We start from the raw sequence: 14,264 nt of genomic DNA on the forward strand, positions 1-14,264 counted from the left end.
AAGCTGAATCAAACATACAGTACCACCATCCTCGCTGTTTCTAGAACGACGTACACTTTGCACATATAAATACAACTCGTACAGAGTGTCGTCCTAGAAACAGCGAGGATGGTGGTAGTTGTACTATATGTCTGATTCAGCCTTCCAACAACCCTTACTTACGGTTTAAAAGCTTTGTGAGACTGTACAGGTCTATGCTTGCTGGTCTGAGCATGCACCGTTCACGAGAGACCAGTGTTTGTAAACAATTTTTGACGGTGGGGACGCCAAATAACACAACACCGGTTCAGGCATTTCTAGTATTAACGTCCATATGTACGTGTCAACGTGTGGTTTTAAGGTTTTGTAAGTTTCCTAAAATACAGATAATGAAAATTTGAATTCATCAATGTTGTTCTATCTGAAATATCAATATAATATCGTTTTCGCCATTTTACTTTAAGGACTAGTATTTACTCTATCTCTGTATTCATTCCCATCTAGTGCTTGGGCAATGTTCTCCGTCCCCACATTTTATTGTCTTATTGTCCAGGGGGAGGTACCGCCCCTCCTTGTTGTGCTTTCCTTCCTACCATTGTATCTTTTAGTTTCATGGTGCTACCTACACATGTATTAATAGTTGTATAATCACACTCTGTCCTGCCTGGGGGTTGGGATGGCATGTTCCTCCCTTCTCCCTTGTTGTTTACCTGCAACAATAAACTATCAATCAATCAATCAATCTATCGGACTTATCGCTAGCTAGTATCGGAATTGTGGATTTATATCGGGTATCGGTTATCGCCTATATTTGTGTCTCTAGTTAACGAATATCAGTTATCGCCATTAAGGTTTTTCATTATCAGTTAACGGTTATCGGGAATAAGGTTTTCTGTTATCATGCCCAGCTATGCCCTCAAGTCTATAAAGCAAAAATGATGCCCAACAAGACCATGTCATTACCCCACTATATTCTTGTTGATCGTCCCCATACAACTTTTGACTGAGGAATAACATAGCCCCTTGACAAACAGCCTCCATGTAAAAGTTGTCCCTCTAGCCTTGGCCTCAGCAGAATCTATAGAGCAAAAATGATGCCCAACAAGACCATGTTATTGTGACTACCCCACTGTATTCTTGTCCAAGTTGATCGTCCCCATAAAACTTTTGACTGAGGAATAACATAGCCCCTTGACAAAAAGCCTCCATGTAAAAGTTGTCCCTCCAGCCTTGGCCTCAGCAGAATCTATAGAGCAAGAATGACACCCACGGTTACATCACACCAGCCTCACCTTGCCCCCTCAGTGTCCTTGGCCTTGGTGAGCAGGTCCACGTAGACACTCCAGATGTCCAGCCTCTTCCAGTAGGTGCTGAGGAGGGACTCAAACGTGGTCCGACCGCACTCGGTCTCCCCAAAGCGAAACTCAAGCTGGCCAAACCGGTTGATGAGCTCCACATCTGCAATGTGAGAAATGAGGCCCTTAGATAAAGCCTCAGTCAGGAGTTTTAATGTTTTTTACGATAAAGGAAGCAGCTCAAGGGGGAAAAAAAAAAAGCCTGCTAATCACTGCTCCTATAAAACAGAGCTTAGAAGAGTGGCCAAAAGAAAGCTAAGTTTCAGGAAGGGTGTCTTGATGGTACATAAAGTCTAGTGTAGAAGACAACAAAGTATTCCTAGGAGCTGTAGCCTTGGTGTGAAGAAGGCTGATGACAAGGCCCCAAGGAGTGCACTACATGGGGCTTTGAGGTGACAAAATGCACTGGAAGGCTGGATAAACTAAGTGACAGCTTTGAGTGAGGAAGAGTGACTCACGGTCCTTCTTGTCGAGAGAGCGCAGCGCCCGCTCAAAGAAGCGACGTCCCTCCCCAGCCATGATGTGACTGAAGAAGAAGAGTCCCGCCTTCACCCACACACTCAGCTCCTGACTGAACTTCTTGGACATGTTGAAGTACACCCTCTCGGCCTCCTGGAGGGACACAACGCCATTAGCACCAGAAGCTTATTGAAGGCTATTGCTAAGGACATAAGATAGAGTTAACCCCTTGACTGCAGATTTTCTACAACATCACCAAGCTACAGGAATGGAACAAAAAGTGGCAGCCACAATTCAATGAAGAAAAATGTAAAGTCATGCACCTTGGGAGGGGATATCCAGCACACCAATACCACATGGGAAACACTCCACTATCCACCACAGAGGCAGAGAAAGACCTGGGAGTGTATGTTACCAGGCTACCAGTGAAGGGATATCCAGCACACCAATACCACATGGGAAACACTCCACTATCCACCACAGAGGCAGAGAAAGACCTGGGAGTGTATGTTACCAGGCTACCAGTGAAGGGATATCCAGCACACCAATACCACATGGGAAACACTGCACTATCCACCACAGAGGCAGAGAAAGACCTGGGAGTGTATGTTACCAGGGATTCTCGCTCTCAGCATATACCATGGCCATGGCCAGGTGGACCTTGAGCTGGTCGTTAGTGGCCAGTGCCTCCCGGTACGCCTCGGCCACAGACTCTGGTCCGCCGTAGAGCACCTCCAGCCTCAGCAGCACTGTCCACACGTTGAGGCGCTCCTCCTCCTCCTGTGCGTCCATCACCTGCAGGCTCGCCGTGCCACTGCCTTGGCCTTGTCCACCTCGGCACTCTGGGGACATGCCAACACAGCTTCACTATGCTGCCCAATAATCCAGGGCAAATTTTTCCTATTCATTTTATTGGTAACTCTTTCTTTCACAACTTGCTGTCCAAATAAAAAGCAGCGATCCACTGATGGAAGGAAAGGGAAGGGAGGAAAAAGGGAAGAATGAAGGGAAAGGAAGGGGAGAAGAAAATGAAGAATGAAGGGAAGGGAAGGGAAGAAAGAAGTGAAAAATGAAGGAAAGGGAAGAATGAAAGGAAGAATAAAGGAAGGGAAAGGAAAGAAGAAAATGAAGAATGAAGGGAAGGGAAGGGAAGAAAGAAGTGAAAAATGAAGGAAAGGGAAGAATGAAAGGAAGAATTAAGGAAGGGAAAGGAAAGAAGAAAATGAAGAATGTACTTTAATGTGAGAGCTGTGTTGAGGGTCTCCTCCTGAAAGAGATCAAGTTATAGATAGGGAGACACACACACAGAGGAAAGTGCTTCTAGAATTTACTTACAAAAGGAAAGAAAGAATGGAGGCACTGCTTAACTCTTGCATTGGGAAGCTGTACCTCAAGGTGGAAACTGGAAACTGATGAGCTGTAGCAAATTCTAATTTTTTTACTCATGAAAGGAAAGACAGTGCCGGCTAACTCTTGCATTAGTACCTCAAGGTGGAAACTGATGAACTGTATCCACACGGCTGATGAGTTTGGACTACCCTGGAGCATGGCCTCAAAGTCCATGGCTGACTGTGGCGAGTGCCCCTCCTCCAGCCGCGACAACTGTTGCTCCTCCTCCTTGGACTGGGCTATCATTTCTGACTTCCGCATTCTCTTCTCTTTCTTCTGTTAGTCATAGAGAAAGGTGCCTCAGGATAACATAGGGAGTGAGCTATGGGGCAGTATGAACCTAAATGCACATAGTTATAAGGTAGTAAACAGACCCTTCATCTCTTATCCTCTTTCTGTTAGTGTTAGGAGGAAGGGACATGCCTCAGGATAACAACTAGGATGGAGGTACAGGGCAGCATGAACCTAAAGGAACATATCTACAAGGGAGACTCATCTTGGTAGTAAACAGACCCCTGGAAAAACAACACACATCAACAGGAGATCAATTTCACTTTATAGGACAGAATCAATCAGTACAAACCTTTGGCACGTCTTGGTCCTCACCGTCTGAGGAGTCCATGAACTTCGGCGTGTCGGGAACTTCCCACACAAAGCCTGTTCCCAGTGTGAGGCAAGGCTTGGCACCGCTCACCTCACCTTCCACCTCATCACCCTCACTGGCCTTCATCTCCTGGGAGGGGAAGACAACACTGTTTGAACTTTGAATCAAGATATATTCAGGGCCGGATTATCCTATACGCCAAGTACACCATGGCGTATGGGTGATAATGCGTGAAAGTCGGGATGGTAAGAATTTAGGACTAACCGCGAAACTCGGATAGCGTGAAACTCGAGAGGGCACTGTATATTCTATGCTCTTATGCTGCTGGTGCTGAGTGCTGAGAGGGAACATCAGGTTATATGAGGAGCATGTCAGACCTGGGTATTGGTGCATTAAAAAATTGTGCAAGGCAAGCCACTGATCTCAGGGAGTTGTGTGGGCTTCAGGATTTTGTGAGTAGGGTCGTGAGTGGAAGAATGTTGGGAACCACTGCTTTAGATACCTATGTGTAACAGTGTGTGTGTGTGTGTGTGTGTGTGTGTGTGTGTGTGTGTGTAATTGTATGTCCATAAATCTCCATCAAGAAAACCTACGAGCGCCATGAGCTGAAACGTAAAAAAAAATAATGATAATAATAAAATAAAATCACCTAAAAAATCAAATAAAGGTTGTGTATGTGGAACAATAGTACATGGCATCACCCACCTCGCGGCTGTCCTCGCTGGGAGAGCTGTCGGCCCCTTGCTCCACCCCCTCTTTGGCCTTATCCTGAGAGGCATCCTTCTCAATTTTTGAGAGTGAGGGTGACGGGTGAGCCGGGCACCTTGCTGAACACCACGGCATTCATGATCTCGTCCCCTTCCTTCAGCACCTCCCTCAGCAGCTGGCACTTGCTCGGGTCATCCGAGAGGTGGTGGACAGGTATGGAAGCCTCGACGTTGTGGGGCAGGACAGTGACTGTGATAGCGTGCGTCCTCACCTCGTCCACCACACACCTGACTCTTGCTCGCACCTCAACCTTCCTCGCTGACTTGGGCGCCCTACTCAATGGCTGAACGTCCTCGTCAACCAGGAGACTGAGGGTGATGTTCTGCTTCTCGGGGGACACCTTGAGGACCCTGCAGCGAACGACTCGTCCCTCGTGGAATGCCGAGGCTAGACTCATGCCCGACTCAATGCCGACCTGCGACCTGGGGACGAAGCCTTTCATGTCATTTTCACGTCGTTTCACGAGGAGGCCCTGCGGCAGCACCTTGATGACGTAGCTGATGGTGAGTGTGTTCTCCGCCTCTTGCGAGTACTCGGTAAGAATGGGCTCCTTGGCTGTAACCAGCTGGGACTTGAGGGTCAGGAGAAGGTGCTGTCTCTTGGAGTTGACCTTGAGCACTCTGGCGGTGACCTGGTCCCCCACGATGTGCTTTCGCTCGGGGTGCTTCATGGGGCCGTCCGTGAGGTGCAGTGAGGGCACGTGGCCGCTCATCAGCTTGCTCACCGCCAGCCGTGCGCCGTTGCTGTCGTAGCTGTTGACGGTGGCCTGCACAACCTGCCCGGGCTGCAGCTCACTGTAGGCAATGAACTGAACAAGAGGAGTGTCACTTATAGAATGCAGATACTATTATTATTATTACTGAAATACAGAAGAGGACATTTAGGGAATATATATTGAAAAAAAAAGATATGCCTTGAATTCACAAAGCAATGAGCTTAATGAGAATGATATGTCAGTCATGGTATAGTGTGATATTACTATTACTGAGACCCATAATATGACATCATGCAAAAAATAAATAAATAAAACAAATGATATCCCTTCAATTCACTGCAATAAATTCCAAAGTACATTTAAGACCAAGTAACATACTGAACAAGTGGTTAGTGGTTCCACTCCCCCTAAACCCAATACCTTAACTATAAATGAAAGAAATTCCTTGCGTCCGGACTGTCTGTCTTTTATTATCAGTAAAGGAAGCAGATCATGTGTGTGTGTGTGTGTGTGTGTGTGAGAGAGAGAGAGAGAGAGAGAGAGAGAGAGAGAAATAAAAAAGCCTGCTAATCAAAGAAAGGCAAAGGCACTGAATAATGGCAGTCTAAGTCCCACTAGTAATCCACTCACCTGCCGCTCGAAGACAGACTTCTGCAGTGTGACAATGAAGAGTTGGTCCATGTGGTTGTACTTGAGGAGGCGACACGGGACCTTCTTGCCCACCCGGAAGTCTCGGTTGATGTGCATGAGGACCTTGGTGTTGTCGCTAATGTGGTTGGCCGAGCAAAACCCTCGAGCCTTGCCGCCTAAACTCAGGAATATGCCACTGGGCGAGGACTTGTAGATCTCCGCCTCTTGAACGATGTCTCCAATCTCATGTCCATCCCTGGGGTCCTTGGCAAGGCTAAAAACACAAAAACATAACCATTATAGATTCCAGTCATGGTGGTGGCATTATGTACAACTGACATGCATGCATTTGGTGAAGCATCTCAGCTATTAACCCCTTGGCTGCAGATTTCCTACATAAGACATCACCAAGCTAAAGGAATGAAACAAAAAGTGGCTGCTACAATTCAATGAAGAACAATGTAGTCAAGCACCTTGGGAGGGGATATCCAGCACACCAATACCACATGGAAAACACTCCACTACCCACCACAGAGGCAGAGAAAGACCTGGGACTATTATGTTACCAGGCTACCAGTGAAGGGATATCCAGCACACCAATACCACATGGGAAACACTCCACTACCCACCACAGAGGCAGAGAAAGACCTGGGACTATTATGTTACCAGGCTACCAGTGAAGGGATATCCAGCACACCAATACCACATGGGAAACACTGCACTATCCACCACAGAGGCAGAGAAAGACCTGGGAGTGTATGTTACCAGGCTACCAGTGAAGGGATATCCAGCACACCAATACCACATGGGAAACACTCCACTATCCACCACAGAGGCAGAGAAAGACCTGGGAGTGTATGTTACCAGGCTACCAGTGAAGGGATATCCAGCACACCAATACCACATGGGAAACACTCCACTATCCACCACAGAGGCAGAGAAAGACCTGGGAGTGTATGTTACCAGGCTACCAGTGAAGGGATATCCAGCACACCAATACCACATGGGAAACACTCCACTATCCACCACAGAGGCAGAGAAAGACCTGGGAGTGTATGTTACCAGGCTACCAGTGAAGGGATATCCAGCACACCAATACCACATGGGAAACACTCCACTATCCACCACAGAGGCAGAGAAAGACCTGGGAGTGTATGTTACCAGGCTACCAGTGAAGGGATATCCAGCACACCAATACCACATGGGAAACACTCCACTATCCACCACAGAGGCAGAGAAAGACCTGGGAGTGTATGTTACCAGGCTACCAGTGAAGGGATATCCAGCACACCAATACCACATGGGAAACACTCCACTATCCACCACAGAGGTAGAGAAAGACCTGGGAGTGTATGTTACCAGGCTACCAGTGAAGGGATATCCAGCACACCAATACCACATGGGAAACACTCCACTATCCACCACAGAGCCAGAGAAAGACCTGGGAGTGTATGTTACCAGGCTACCAGTGAAGGGATATCCAGCACACCAATACCACATGGGAAACACTCCACTATCCACCACAGAGGTAGAGAAAGACCTGGGACTATTATGTTACCAGGCTACCAGTGAAGGGATATCCAGCACACCAATACCACATGGGAAACACTCCACTACCCACCACAGAGGCAGAGAAAGACCTGGGAGTGTATGTTACCAGGCTACCAGTGAAGGGATATCCAGCACACCAATACCACATGGGAAACACTCCACTATCCACCACAGAGGCAGAGAAAGACCTGGGACTATTATGTTACCAGGATACCAGTGAAGGGATATCCAGCACACCAATACCACATGGGAAACACTCCACTACCCACCACAGAGGCAGAGAAAGACCTGGGACTATTATGTTACCAGGATACCAGTGAAAGCCAAATCCATGCCAATTGCAGCGGACAGGTTAAGTCAGGATATGAAAACTGATCTATGCTACACTCAACTAACAATATAGTTATTTAAGCCTCATACATAAGGCAGTACATCAATAAGCTTTGACACCAGCGACAGCATTCCGTACTCACCCCGTGGTGCAGACATTCTTCTGGAGGGTGAGATGAACCACCTTGCTGAGGGGCATGACGTACAGCACCCTGCCCCTCACGCTGCCTCCGAGGCCGTACTGCTGCAGCCGGTCAAAGGGCTGGGCCAGGTGCGGGGGGCTCACCACACCATCCAGCCCCGCCTACATGAGGGTGAGCGCGTCGCCTCGTATCTGGGGAATGGTTGGAATCCAGTAGACCCTCTATAAGTACGCAAGACATGTACCAAAAAAATTCATACAAAATGGAGGTGTTATTTCAATGAGATTTATTGTGTGTGTGTGTGTGTGTGTGTGTGTGTGTGTGTGTGTGTGTGTGTGTGTGTGTGTGTGTGTGTGTGTGTGGAGTCAGCTCAAGGGAGTACTATACTAAAATCCTTGAAAATAAATGCATTAAATTTAATTAGATCTTGATTCTCTCAATGCAGTATCAGAATAACTGCAACTCACCTGTTTTGGTGGGACAGGCTAACAATGTTTTAATATCAGGCTGTTTTTGACATGGAAGTTCATATGTAACTTGAATAATAATAATAATAATAATAATAATAATAATAATAATGATAATAATAATAATATCAGCCTTGGTAGTGCAGCAGCTGTCTGGCCCTGAAGGGGAAGAAAATAGATACATTGCTGATTAGGGAGTTAGACAAGAGTGCCTACCTTTGAGATGGTAGTGTTGACGGCAGTGCCCGGGAGCAGGAGTGCCAAATTGGTGGTGTGGCTTAGGTCCAGGGTTGCTGAGCCTTGGGGTTGGCACTGAGGGTCAGGCGCAGGTTGTCTTTGGTGTCCCTCCCAAAGATGTTTGTTAGGACGCAGCGTAACACACTGCACACCCAAGTGTCTGCAACGGTGCGTGTCAGTCAGGCAGAGAGTACATGACTGTTAAGAGTGGGATAGACACATAGCCCATCCAACCTCATGAGGAAAATAAGGACAGTAAATGAAAAGTAGAAGAAGAAAAATAGAAAGCAAAAGAAGAAGTAAAGAAAGAAAAAGCAGCTAAAAAAGAAGATGAGCAAGAGACATAACAAAGGATTAAAACATAAAAGTTTGGGGACACAAACTGATGAAAGAAGAGTTGTAAAATATTTTTGTTCATTGTACTAGAAACTATAATGTACAAAGTATGAAACAGTAATAGTATGACAAAATGCTTACTCTAATGAAGCCACAGTCCTTGTAAATGATTCAAAGCTGCTCTTTATATGCCAACAACACCAAGAGAGAGAGAGAAAAAATAAACGTAAAACAATCTATGGCACCTACGAGCCTTATCCGTCTCCTCCCTCTTGAGGAACGCTGCCTTGATCTTGGGAATGCCTGTGTCCATGACATAGCCCTTGTCCTCCAGGCTGGCCACAGCACAGGGCAGCACCAGACCCTTCTCCAGGCACGATGCAGAGATGCCAAAGTTCACCTCATTGGGCATTAGTGTGAGACTCACTGTGGACAGGGAGGGAGAGGAGGGATGAAGGTTACTGGTTGGTGCAGGAGGCAGTATGTTGAAGTCTGGCAGCATTGGGCATTGGAGAGGCTGAGGCAATGGACAGAAATAATTGGAAGTGTATCATTGACCGTCAAACCTCAGAAAGATTATGGGAAAGTATGTTGTTAAACAGAAGATGATGAAGGAGAATGATGATGACAGGTCTAATGCCATGTGTGTGTGTGTGTGTGTGTGTGCAGGCCAGCTCACCCCGGGTCATGTTGTTGACCTTCTCAATGGACACCACACTGCACACCACATGCTGGCCTGGCTGATACAGCTCCTGCAGGGCCTGGATTTCCTCCTCCCCCTCCTCATCATCCTTCAGCTAGAAAATACAAATAAATAGAAAAATTAATTGTCAAATCACTGTGGTGGAGTGTAAAGAAAGACTCCAGTGACACACAAATGTTTATAGACATATCAAAGGGGGGAAAAACTGTGCTGGTGTATTTTAGCCTTGAACTTCAGTACATTCAAGGTGTCACACAAGAATGAGCAAGAAATAAGTAACAAAATGAAACATAAAATAATTTGGAAGGCAATACAAGAAAATTCAATGAGTATACACAGTCACACAACTCATGACCATTCTCAGCAATACTAAGGTAAAACTGTCCTTGGCAACCCTCACCTTGGACAGAAGAGCCGTGTAGGGCCGAGAGATGTGTGCCAGGCTGATGCTGCCCACCAGCTTATGGGGCAGACTCACCACCAGCTCATAGTCCCTCACCTCCGACACACAGCCCAGCAGCACCTGGCCAACTGTCAGGCTCTGCAGGGGAACACACACACTCACAACCACACCAGAAAATGATACTCCATAGGATATAATGATGATTTACAACTGACATTAACCTCTTGACTGGAGATTTCCTACAAGAAGACATCACAAAGATAGAGGAATGGAACAAAAAGTGGCTGCTAAAATTCAATGAAGAAAAATGTAACTCATGCACCTTGGGAGGGGATATCCTGTATACCAATACCACATGGGAAACACTCCACTATCCACCACAGAGCCAGAGAGACCTGGGAGCATACGTTACTAAGCTACCACTGAAAGCCACATCTGTGCCAATCGCAGCGGATGGGTTAAAATATGTTACATTCATGCTAATTTTTCTTTTATTAATCAGGGCTTAGAGCAGGGGTTCCCAACCTGGGGTACATGTACCCCGAGTGGTACATTTGCACTTTTCAGGGGGTACATTGCGTCCAAGAGAATAACCACTACTGTACAATACATGGTGTTGTAATCTGCATTCATATTGCACAATGTCGTGTTTTTTTCAATTTCCTTATTTTAGTAAGCAAAAGTGTTATCTAACTTAAATTGTATCATCAGTTTACACATACAGATTTCATTATAAAATATCAAAACATTATAGTTTCATCGTTTTTTCCCGAAATTTCCCAAGGGATACAGAGGAACAAAAAGGTTGGGAACCCCTGGCTTAGAGGGATACAGCTACATCTCATTATTTTGCTACTCTGTCCTCCATCTCTCACTAAACATTTTAATCTGTCATTTCCAGGGTTAGCCATCTGCATTACTGTGGTCTCTTCAACACTGATCCATTGCCACAACCTTACTATTCCCAATGCTGTAACGGCAAAGGAAGACAGCCATCCCCCATCCACAGACTATTATTATTATTATTAATGAGATTCATGAAACTGCATCACGGGAAAAAGAGAAAACTGATATACACACAAACAAAGTCTATTCAATATGCAGACACTGATATGAAAAATTAAAAATGAGACAGTGACAGAAGAGTAAGGAAAAGAATGATAAAAAAAGTACCAACAGAGCATTAGCCTGTACCTTGTAAGTTAACGGCTGGACATCAAGGGCAGACAAGTGGTCAGCCTTGGGTGTTTTCTTCACATGGACCTCTCTGTCTCCCTCCTGCTGCTTCTTCTTCTTGCCTTTACTGCCTTTCTTTTCCTTCTTTACCTTGACCTGAAATAAACAGAAATATGTTTGGAATATTCCTCGTCAAACTTAACCAGTAATAATGGTGATCAAATTACAAGGCTAGGTATATATAAAAAAATATCCAGATGGAGACGGAAACAAGAGAAGTGAATGACTAACTAAAACAGCAGAAACTTGGTATTTGTCTCACTCACCGAAAACAAGTCGCCTTTCTGCTTCAACTGTGTCATGGCTCCCCTGCAAGACAAGGTAATATGATGTAGTAATAATGACAGCACAACAAAATGGTACATTAATATCATGCACACGACCCTTCCAGCAATGTTATGGCTACTACAGTCATCCTTATCTCTGCGACACACAGTCCACCCTATTCCGTAACCACACCCACCATTGGTCGGAGGGTGAGTGGGCGACATCATCGACCATCTAGAAAAGAAGAATGCCTTAAACGAGGGACAGCACGGATTTAGGAGAGGTTGTTCCTGTCTCTCACAGCTACTGAAGCACTACCGAGGAATACTTGAGGCAGTGAAGGATCGTAGGAACGCAGACGTCATCTACCTAGACTTCGCCAAGGCCTTCGATAAGGTGTACCATGGGCTACTGGTACACAAACTCAGGGCTCATGGTATCAGCGGTAACCTAGGAAGATGGAGCCACAGTTTCCTCACAGGCCGAACTCAACAGGTGTCAGTCCAGGGCAGTTTATCTCGACCCAGCCCAGTCAAAAGTGGCGTTCCTCAAGGCTCGGTGCTGGGACCACTACTGTTCCTGGTCATGATACAATACATCGACCAAGACCTCCAGCATGCGCAAGCCACATCCTTCGCAGACAACATGAGGATCCTTAAACATGTACAAGCCCACGGTAACACTGCCCTGCTACAAGCTGACCTAGACCGAGTGATAGCTTGGGCAGAAGAGAACAACATGCTGCTAAACATAAGAACATAAGAACATAAGAACGCAGGAGTCTACAAGAGGCCGGTAGGCCTGTACGAGGCAGCTCCTTTGACCCTAAGCTCCCGTGTATCTAACCCCACCTAATATCGCTGTCCATGAATTTATCTAGTCTATTTTTGAATGTGACAATTGTATTGGCACTCACCACATGACTGCTAAGCCTATTCCACTCATCCACCACCCTGTTAGTAAACCAATTTTTGCCTATGTCCCTGTTGAATCTGAATTTATCCAGTGACAAATTTGAAGCACTTAGATATGGCCCACTACAGGAGCTGAAGACCACAACAAGTTACATCTGCAACCAGCAAACCATCGAAATCAAACACCACGTCAAGGATCTTGGAGTGTATGTGAGTGATGACGCCACCTTCACATTGCACTACGACAAGATCACAGCGACAGCCCCAAGACTCACTGGTTGGATACTACGCACCTTCAGAACCAGAAAACAGGACTGTATGCTGACACTGTGGAAATCCTTGGTGCTCCCTAGGCTGGATAATTATGAATAAAGCCTCCCTTACACTTCCTGAAAAGCAGTGAACCTCTCCGCCACCCACACCCGAACACGACGAACACCGTTCATTCACAGCAACACTTGAGTAGTACTACTGCAACGTTGCCGGCTGGAGGGAAGGTACACCACAGTGGGTGCAGGAACTCATTTCCGCAACTGTACCACCTGGACAAGCGACTGTCAACAGTACCTGACCAGCCACCAACGCCAGGTGGCAACGGAAATGGTCTCCAAGGCACAAGAGGAGAGGAGCCAGTGGGAAGCAGCGGAGATTCAACAAAGTAAGTAAGTCACTGCGGCACCCACACCTAACAGTCCCTCCCCTCTCTGCGGCACACAGTCCACTCGGGCATACATCCACACCCACCAGTGGTGTGAGGAGGACTGGGTGTGGGTGACTGGTGGACCACCAGTCATTGCGGCACCCACACCTGCCAATCCCCAGCACACAGTCCACCCCACACCCACACCTGCCAATCCCCAGCACACAGTCCACCCGTCACCCACACCTGCCAATCCCCATCACACAGTCCACCCCACACCCACACCTGCCAATCCCCAGCACACAGTCCACCCCACACCCACACCTGCCAATCCCCAGCACACAGTCCACCCCACACCCACACCTGCCAATCCCCAGCACACAGTCCACCCCACACCCACACCTGCAAGTCCCTTCTCTGAAGCATACCGTCCACCCACACTCCCAGGCAGCAGTCACCTTTCCCTGCGGCTTCACACCGGCACCCTGAAGCAGTTCCTTGTGTGTTATGGGTCTTGGCAGGCCATGGAAACACGGCTCGTACAGGAACACACGGCAGGTCAGGTGTCGTTCGGGAAGCTTGGCCTTTGTATCGGCAGTGTTTATGTCCCCCAGGTGTTTACTTGATCTTGATGTCACAGGTGGCGCGGGATTTCTCCCCAGCCAGGCCTTTGTATCGGCAGCTCCCGTGAAAAGAAAAGAAAACATGCGGAAAGTCTATGTTCTCGGGGCAAGATATCATTCCCTACATCTTGCACGCCACATGCCCTCCAAGAACTCTTTCACTGCCTCAATCACTCGTCCACTCGTCTCTCCACTGAGCCCCAGCAGCACCATCCATTCCCTTCCAGTCCTCCCGTTCACTCCACGTCCCATCTCACTCAGAAACACATGCATCATCTTCGTTCTCTCCCTGTCATACTTCTTGCATTCCAGCACTACCTCATCACTGCCCTCGTCCCGGCCCGTCACCCCCCGGCGGCTCTGGCCTCGTCTTCTTCTTCTCTGCTGAAATCGGCCACTCTTGTATGTTGTCGCCAAAATCTCCTGTCCTCTGCATCCACTTCGTCCAGAGCCAGCTGCCTCATGCTCACAGATACTCACAGATGATGCTCTGGAAGAGGCCTAATTAAGCCTGT

At 47.1% G+C, this 14,264-nt stretch overlaps 1 protein-coding gene and 1 pseudogene across 1 annotated transcript; one reads left to right on the plus strand and one right to left on the minus strand.

The window, feature by feature from the left end:
- Nucleotides 1-616: 616 nt before the first annotated feature.
- Nucleotides 617-13,889, minus strand: LOC126986570 (protein RRP5 homolog; annotated as a pseudogene).
- LOC126986756 (uncharacterized) lies at nt 6,563-7,801 on the plus strand. Its single transcript, XM_050843136.1, has 2 exons — nt 6,563-7,427; nt 7,528-7,801. The coding sequence occupies exons 1-2, from the start codon at nt 6,606-6,608 to the stop codon at nt 7,768-7,770; spliced, it is 1,065 nt and encodes a 354-aa protein (XP_050699093.1). The 5' UTR covers nt 6,563-6,605; the 3' UTR covers nt 7,771-7,801.
- Nucleotides 13,890-14,264: the final 375 nt, after the last annotated feature.

The sequence above is a fragment of the Eriocheir sinensis genome, chromosome 62, assembly GCF_024679095.1.
Source record: "Eriocheir sinensis breed Jianghai 21 chromosome 62, ASM2467909v1, whole genome shotgun sequence".
Classification (NCBI taxonomy): domain Eukaryota; kingdom Metazoa; phylum Arthropoda; class Malacostraca; order Decapoda; family Varunidae; genus Eriocheir; species Eriocheir sinensis.